The 8,933-nt window shown below is 39.3% G+C and overlaps 2 protein-coding genes across 6 annotated transcripts in view; both read left to right on the top strand.

Annotated features, from left to right (window-relative positions):
- Positions 1-5,315, top strand: part of si:dkeyp-75b4.8 (lipopolysaccharide-induced tumor necrosis factor-alpha factor homolog) — a 7,558-nt gene extending 2,243 nt beyond the window's left edge. For 3 of the 5 annotated variants that reach the window (XM_032540586.1, XM_032540576.1, XM_032540596.1), the window contains exons 2-5: positions 2,113-2,266; positions 3,209-3,307; positions 3,436-3,637; positions 3,747-5,315. In XM_032540586.1, the coding sequence (XP_032396477.1) occupies positions 2,140-2,266; positions 3,209-3,307; positions 3,436-3,637; positions 3,747-3,852 (534 nt within the window). In that variant the 5' untranslated portion in view covers positions 2,113-2,139 and the 3' untranslated portion in view covers positions 3,853-5,315. Of the gene's footprint in view, positions 1-2,023; positions 2,267-3,208; positions 3,308-3,435; positions 3,638-3,746 lie in introns of those variants that run through there. The other 2 variants (XM_032540618.1, XM_032540607.1) reach the window with 2 other exon arrangements.
- Positions 5,316-6,011: 696 nt separating this feature from the next.
- Positions 6,012-8,933, top strand: part of zgc:136472 (protein disulfide-isomerase) — a gene marked incomplete at its 3' end in the record, with an annotated part of 5,475 nt that continues 2,553 nt past the window's right edge. The window contains 5 exon segments of the mRNA XM_032540566.1: positions 6,012-6,560; positions 7,275-7,475; positions 7,790-7,914; positions 8,015-8,152; positions 8,663-8,770. Of these exon segments, the coding sequence (XP_032396457.1) occupies positions 6,380-6,560; positions 7,275-7,475; positions 7,790-7,914; positions 8,015-8,152; positions 8,663-8,770 (753 nt within the window).

Genomic DNA, 8,933 nt, shown 5'->3' with positions numbered 1-8,933 from the left:
CTCACCAGCCTTTTAAACCCTTTTGTAAACTGGTCTCTGGTAAATTAGGATGTAAGTGTCCTTCTTGGTCTTTTTCCCAGTCTCCACTGACTCCTCCATGACTTTTTTTGAGACCTTCCAATTGCATGTTGTGAATTTTGTCAACGCCAAGTCCATTTTTATACTGATCCTGTTAACTAACAGATCAACTAACAGGTTCTACTAGGCTACACTAAATACCAGCAGGTCAAATCAACTTTGGTGTCAATTTTGCGATATGTACCAGACATACAGAGCAAATAAAAATGTAGTTACTGGGGGGGGGGGTTGAGATTGGAAGGTGTTGAGCTTTTTGACAGCCTGGCGAGAAGGGGTGGGAATCATCAGAGGCCTCACAATACAATATCATCACAATACTTATGTCACGATACAATATTATTGTGATTTTAAATATATTACAATACTTTGCGATATATTGCAATTTACAACCTTTTTCCAACTTCCAATTTTTCTCAATTTCAAATGATGCCCCTAAAAGGAAACTTTGTCAACATCTGTTTTATCTAAACAGATACATTTCTCTGTTTGTTTATCTCACTTCAATTGTAGTGCTGCAAAATGGGATTGTCAAGCAGACAAACCGACCAGCACATACATAATAAAAGGTTGATGCTTGGCATCTGTGTATCGATACAGCATTGCCACCGAAAATATTGCAACACTATGCTGCTGATTTGTTTTAGAACAGACTCGGAGGCTCCAGTACCTTCTCCCAGATGAGAGGAGGCTGAAGAGCATGTGTAAGGCAAGGCAAGGCAAGGCAAGGCAGCTTTATTTGTAGAGCACATTTCAGCAACAGGGCAATTCAAAGTGCTTTACACGAAATCAGTTAAACAGATAAAACACAAGTACAAACAGTTAAAAATCATAAGCATTAAAAACCAATAAAACACATGAATAGACAGTTTAAAATAGAAACAGTAGGACACATAAAACACAAGAATAAAAGTTACAGTGCAGCATAAGAAATTTAAAGAAATGAGCATTCATTTAAAGAAAGGCAGCATCAAAAAGAAAGGTCTTCAGCCTTGATTTAAAAGAATGAGGTAGCAGCGGATCTGCAGGTTTCTGGGAGTTTATTCCAGATAGAGGAGCATAGAAACTGAAAGCTGCTTCACTGTTTAGTTCTGACTTCTGGGACAGAAAGTGACACTGTCCCAGATGACCTGAGAGGTCGGGGGGGTATAGTGTAGTAGCAGATCAGAAATGTATTTTGGACCTAAACCGTTAAGGGATTATAAACTAGCAAGAGTATTTGAAATCAATTCTTTGAGACACAGGAAGCCAGTGTAAAGACTTCGAAAGGAGTGATGTGATTCAGTCTCTTGGTCTTAGTGAGGACTCGAGCAGCAGCGTTTGAATCAGCTGTAGCTGTCTGATTGATTTTTAGGGAGACGTAAAGACCCCGTTACAGTAGTCAAGTCTACTGAAGATGAAAGCATGGACAAGTTTTTCCAAGTCCTGTTTACACATAAGTCCTTTAACCTTGATATATTCTTAAGGTGATAGTAGGCTGACTTTGTTATTGTCTTAATGTGGCTGTTAAAATTCAGGTCTGAGTCCATGACTACACCAAGATTTCTGGCTTGTCTTGTGTTTTAAAATTGTGTTTGAAGCTGAGCGCAGACTTTTAATCGTTCCTCTTTTTTCCAAAAACAACCACCTCAGTTTTTCCTTCATTAATCAGAAGTTCTGGCACATCCAGTCATTAATTTGTTTGATGCACTTAGTCAGTTTTTTGATTGGACTATGTCCCCTGGCGATAAGGTTATGTAAATTTGTGTGCGTCCGCATAACTATGGTAAACTTATTTTGTTTTTCTCCATAATCTGAGCCAGTGGAAGCATGTAGATGTTGAACAGAAGAGGGGGGCTGGGGTCACCCACAATGTGAGGAGTGAGGGGAGTGGGACACCAATGATCCGCCCAGCAGCCTTCACAATGCGCTGCAGGGTCTCATGGTTGGCGCCGCTGAGACTTCTTGTCCAGGAGACGTCCTTACTGATGTGCAAGAGTGTGTCTTTGTGTGTCGATTACATGTGAATCATCTGCTGTATCTTCTCATTATCATTAGGTTCTTGTTTGATTGGTGGATCTCCTGATGGAACCACCTTCATATGAGGAGGCCACTCTCCACCCTTCTGGTCCGGGCACAGCAGCACTTATCACCTCCTACCACTCCTCTCTCACCAACCCTTCAACACCTCCTCCCACCTATGTAGAAGCGGGTAAGAGAAAATCCCACTGCTTTCTTTCCCTATTTCTTTTACCACTCATCAGGTGGCACAGAAAATACTCCCACCATGCCGGCTAAATTTGAAAAGACATCTTTTGATTCTCTGTCTCCGAGCATTAATCTTTCTGCAAACAGTATGGGTGATTACAGAGAGCAGGAGGGGGCAGAAAGGTTTTTTAAGGAGCTGAGACTGAGCAAAGTAAAGGAGAGATGTTGCTGTTTTGCTGTTGTTTAGGTGTTTTATTGTGTCTATCTTTAAGAAAACGAGAACAGGTGTCATTATTTGTAGAGACATCCGTCCAAATTGAAACACTGTGAAAATGACTGAATCTCTTCTTTGCCTTTTTTTCAGTTGTCAAACAAAACCCACCTGACTAAATCCTTATTTCATGTCTTCTGATACAATTTAAATTTTGTGTATTCAGCCGTGTTAACATTAGCAATTACAGAGAAAGTTATAGGCCAATAAAGGTTGTCTTATTACCTTTTGGCACACACATCCCTTCCCCCACTGGGCTGGTTCACATCATCGTTTTGTTAATGCTTGGTTTAACAGTTCAGAGGCGGCTGTCGCCCTTTTAATTAAAAGGTTGCAGGTTCAATCCCCTGGCTCCTCCTGTCCGCATGTTGAATTGTCCTTGAGTCCCAAGTTGCAGACCAGCGCCATGCATGGCTGTTTTGCCAGCGTGCATGCATGAATGTGTGTGAATGAAAGGCAAATTGTTAAGTGTGTTGTTGAGTAAAGTAGAAAGGCGGTACTGTACTGCAGTCTATTTACCCCTGAAACACCATGCTGGAGTTTTAAGATTATATACTCTGGATGCTGTTTTGGTAACGCTGCATTTTGAGGAAGAAAAATACTGTTTTACTCTGGAGTCTGGAAAGAAAAAGATGCATTTACAAATTTAATGTGGACATTTTACTTTTTTTCTAGTAACAACCCAGCCAGATTCTTTTCCTGTACTGACTCTGCCAACGGCTGGGACGTCCCGTTCACAAAACACTGGACTCATAACCCATCAACTTACACAAAGTAATAAATGCTACATATTTACTCTTGCTCTTAATAGGGTATGCAAACCAAAAGGAGTGAAAACAAATGTCATGTTAATTTTGTTCATGCCATCCTGCTCTGTCCTTCCTGTACCCTCTGAATGCCAGTTGGAGCTTCTGACAGACGCAGACAACCCCAGCCAACAGTAGTCGTAACGCAACCGCAGCCTGTCCCCGTCTTAATAACACATCTGGGAGACATCCCTGGTCTGGTATCCTGCCCACACTGTCACCATGTGGTCACCTCTAAAGTCACATACGTGCCTGGGAACGTTGCCTGGTGCATGTGTTTGCTTATCACACTGATGGGGTGAGACACTGACGTAGAAATGCTTGAATATTTAACATCAGATTGCTAAACCAGCTTAAACAAAGCGTCATCTCTGTATTTTGTACCTGCGTGTGTCTGTGTTTTTCAGGTTCATCTGTGGCTGCTGTCTGATTCCGTTTGGGCTACGAAGTCTTCAAGATGTCCATCATTCCTGCCCACGGTGTGGAAAGCATTTGGGCATATACAAAAGATGACACTGAGGATTGATAAGGCTCCCCTTGTCCCCATACCACTCATGACATATTTTTGTCACAACACAGATACATAAGCACATAGGGCATGCAGGTATTTAGGTGATGATAAGTGTATGTAATCTAAGGTATTTACAGTACACTGAACATAGAGATGGACAGAGGACTGGCTTCTGCCGTTTAAGAAGTTTCTATGAGGAGGATTTTATGTGATTTTTTTGTGGCTAACAAAACTTCAGTTTACAAGACACAGAGGGTGAGTTTATGATATCAAAAAATTTAAATTTTTTATGACCTTTCTTTGACATTTATGACACAGTTTTGTTTACATTGTAAAGCACAGCACATGAGCATTTTTTTATACATAAAAAAAAGTTGGCATTTTACCCTTTGTTAGAATGTACTGTGAGAATTTTAACACAAATCAATGAAGAGAAAGAGAACACTGAATCCATCCCTGCATGTGCATTTACTAAATGTGTGCAGGATTCTTTATAACTTTTCAGAGCACAGAAATATATAAAGAACAAGATAATGTCCGGTCCATGGACTTAATTCATGTTTTTTTGTTTTGGTTTCCATTCAAATGTACATACAATTGTATTTTCTATATTTAAATACTGAAATAACAAAATCTGTAATATTTTTTTTTCTTTTTCTAATGTATATAACTCTAACATTCATTTTTACTTTTGATGATGAATGAGGCAACTTCTCCTGACTTGAATGCCAGACATGATTTTCTTTTAAGCAAACAATGCCTATTGAAAAACACATTGATTTAACAGGCTCGGATGCATTTTTCTGCATAATTATTCTTTCAAAGGCCCGCACATTCAAATTCAACAGCAGTGAAACTAACACCTTAATTATTCATATTGGTACATGGAAGTATGGTGACCTGATGCAATTCCAGCTCTGCCCAGCATCGACACGCACAGGTGTAATCAACCAGAGCAAGCGAACACACGCCCGTGCGGGTGGGCAGGGCTTCTAAGCAACAATCTGTCAAGTATTAACACAGGCTTGAAATCTGCTAAACCTCAAATTAATTGACAGAACGTTTGTTACAAAGAGGTACACAACCAAATAACTAGAAGTAAAACAATACAGTTTTTGGAGGGTGTAAAAACACATTTAGATGAGTGAAGTTTACTCCTATTGACAAGTTGTAATTTGAAATATCAGTCGAGAAACACAAAAACTTTTTGTGTATACTTTGACTCAAAATGATCTGGTTAAAAATACACATGGTGTCTTCATATTATTTACATGCTATACATACTAACATACTTAGTCAATTTCAAATTCAATTCTATGTCACAAAGTTGCTTTTACCTTAATTTCCAAAGGTAAAATAACCACCATAACGACAAGTTATTAACTATACTATATTAAACAGATTTGTATCATATGGTACAGTTCTATTATTATATTTTATGATTAAATTATTTTCACTGACTTGATACTGAATTGATTGTGTTTGTGTAAATATTGGATTTTTATTTAGATGTAACTACCACTGAAGCTTTGAAACCATGTTTCCAGCAGTTTTTTGACACTCCTGACTGCAAATTAGAACTGAACGTTTTCCGTCTCGACTCCTCGTAATAACTTAACGACATGACGTGAACATGGCAATAATGCCCATGTTTTTACATGACATTCAATCTACCCAAGGCTTTTGTAGAAGAACTAAGATGTGAACTATTGAGCTTTAGAGATGCGCGGGTTGGCAGACACGGTTACCTTTCGACAGAGCCAGGCTAGCTGTTTCCAGTCATAATGCTAAGCTAACCGTCTTCTAGCTATAGTTTCACGTCTACAGACAGAGACTGTATGAGAATATGTTATCAATCTTCTCTTCTTTGCAAGAAAGCATATTTCTCAAAATTCCTTTAACAGCCCAGCATTGATATATACTGTGCTATAAAGATGGAGTTACTAACAGGGGTAGAAATCAGGGTGAAGGTTATGGTTGAAGGATATGTGCGGTACCTGTGCTGCTGAATCTTTGCACTCCATTGCAATGACTTATTAAAGCACAGCTTTACCTGTCGTTGCTGTGCCCCTGCCAAGCTGGACTCTTTTTTTTAATTGAAATATTTTTATATTATTATTTATCATTCTAGGGAAAACAAAGACAGCCTCGGTTGACAAAGCTGTGAGGTTGATGTTTGAGCATAATGTGTGTGTGTTTAATGAGTGTGTATGCTTCCATTTTGACCTTGCTGAAGCTAACAGTGTTAGACAAAGGGCATTTAGATATTAGTGATATACTTGATATGAGCAGCAGCCAATAGCAGAGATACAGCAGGGTTCAGATAGGAAAGTTAATCAGCTACAGACCGGTGGGTCTAGTTGGCAGATAACAAAAGCATTCACAACCACCAGCTCAGCACTGGAACACACACACACACACACACACACACACACACATACATATCAGCGCTTCATTTCACCACTCCCTTCATACCTTCCATTCAAGATTGCTCCAGTGTCCAGCGTTTCAGTCTGTAGGTGAACCGTCATGAGGACACAGTTGCTGCTCGGGGTGACGGCCTTCTGTCTCTGTGTGTTTGTCGTCGCTGACAAACAACCCGACCGACAAGCAGACAAATCATTCCCTGAGAAAGATGGAGTTTTACAGCTGAAGAAAGGAAATTTCAACAGGGCACTGAGAAAATATAAGCAGCTGCTGGTGCACTTCTGTAAGTCACACACAAAGACACACACAGCTGGAGCTTGATATGTTTGACAGGTTCATATAGTCTATAAGCATACAAATGACTGATTAAAAGAGCAACTAAATGATCATCATGTCCTTATTTACATTCACTATAGTCAGAGCTGGAAGATGTACTCCGATCTTTTACTTCAGTCAAAGTACCAATACTACACAGAAATTCTCTCTTACAAGTAAAAGTCATGCATTTAAAAATAAATATTAGCATTACTATTATTAAAGTAGCATAGGTAAAAGATTTCAGATTTCATTTAAAAATGATATGTGATTTTATTGGATTATAATTATTGGGGCTTTAATGTGTACATCCCTTTATTTATTGCAGCTGGTAAAGGTGGAGCAAATTTTAATTTATCTACGTATGTTTTTTATACACTGTACGTATACTGCTGGGTAAAGTTTTGTTCATGTGCAGTAATGATACCATAATATATCTAGTCTGTTATATTTTGTATTAATCGGAATCTGGAAAATGAAATTAAAAAGTAATCAAATTTATATACGTAGTAATATTTACATCTGAATTGTAGTGGAGTAGAAGTATTAGTAGCAGAAAATGAATGTAAAAGTAAAGTACAATTACAGGTACCTCAAAATTGTACTTAAGTATAGTACTTGACTAAATGTACTTAGTTACTTTCCACCACTGCTTACCATGTGCATCTGTTTCTGTGTGTAGATGCTCCTCTGTCCGGAGAAGGCCATCGTATCTCAGCTGTTTTCGAAGATGCTGCTGCAGAGCTCCAGGGGTCAGAGGTCAAACTGGCCATGGTGGATGTGGCAAAGGAGAAGGACCTGGCTAAAGAACTCAATGTGACAGGCCTCGCCACAATCAGGCTGTTCCTTTCTGGAGATAAAAACAACCCTGTGCCATGTCCTGGTATGTCCAAATAACATATATCATTCATACGTACATTATTATCAGCCAAAGATGAATGGAGCTGGAGTTATCAGAAGTAATAGGATCCTAATTCTAGACCAAAACACATCCATTCAAAAAGAAAATTGCTTAACTTATGCTGAGTGTTTACTGCTACTGCAGTCTCATTGTCAACTTTAAATGATACAGTAGCAGACCTCGCACAGGTAACTAAGAGGCCAGGTTGGAATTCATTTTCTTATCTAAATCTCAGCAAGAAAGTAAATATTTCCCCCAAAAATATTTATTCAATATTATTTGTGAATGTGATTAAGTTCCTAAGAGCTCGGCGTCCATCTTGACGTGGCTTAAAAGGAGAGCTGGGTCTGCTGCTGACCTCATCGCTGATCTGAGCCAATTAGAAGCCTCAGAGGACCTGACGGTGGTTGGATTCTTTAAGGTGAATACCGACTGTTCAATTTTCCAGCTTCTCACTGGTGTTGTGACTGTTATCAATTGTCTGAGTAACAGATGTGTGTGTGTTTATGGTTTATGTGTAGGAGATGAACCACGAGTATGTCCAGGTGTTTTACGCTGCAGCCATCGACCTTCCTGATGTTAACTTTGTTGTGACACAGAACAATGACATCATCACCAAATACGGTCTCCAACATGATGTTGTACATCTGTTTAAAAAGGTACTCTAAGTACAACATGCACCTACGACAGATGGGTGTGTCTCCGTGCTTTCTTGGTGCTGACTTAATTATTTACATTTCTGGGCATTTTGGATAAAAGAGATGGGATTTAAATAATTAAACCATCACATCAAGCTGGTACATACATTTAATGTGCTGTAGGATTTTGAAGATCCAGGACTTAGCCAAAGAATTAGAACATCAACATCAACCTCTTCCCTCCCCCCTTTCCGCTAAAGCCCAAAATGGTCTCCTAAGCCCCCCCCCCGTTTCCTGCCCTGATTGAAGGATCTGAACAGGGAGTGGTAGGTTTTTGCAAATTGCACTAAAGGCTGTAGGTGGTGCCAGAGGAGGCAGATTTGTTTTAATCACCTGCTTTAAGTAGTACTACTCAAACATAGGGTCAGTTTCAGAAAATTAGTCTTACATATGGCATCTTAAATTCATTGTTTTTTTTATCTCTGTGATTGTGTTTGTGTGTGTTTGTGTGTATTTGTGTGTTTGCTGCAGTCTCAGCTCATCCAGGATTACAAAATGACGCCTCAGACATCTAAAGAGATGCTGATCTTGTTTATCACTGTCTACCAGATGGACCCAGTCACTGAGTACACCGGACAGGTAGAGTATTAGATGCATGGTACATTTTCACAAACAACTGTATAACTGCTCTACTCCCAAGTCCCACTGAGATTGGTTACCTCCCCATATTAATATATTAAGGAATTTCTATAGTTGCGCTGTTGCTTGCTCTGGAGGGAACTACTAGAACTGTTGGGTCCTT

The sequence above is a fragment of the Etheostoma spectabile genome, chromosome 2 (genome assembly GCF_008692095.1).
Source record: "Etheostoma spectabile isolate EspeVRDwgs_2016 chromosome 2, UIUC_Espe_1.0, whole genome shotgun sequence".
NCBI lineage: Eukaryota > Metazoa > Chordata > Actinopteri > Perciformes > Percidae > Etheostoma > Etheostoma spectabile.
This window is presented reverse-complemented; position numbering and strand designations above follow the sequence as displayed.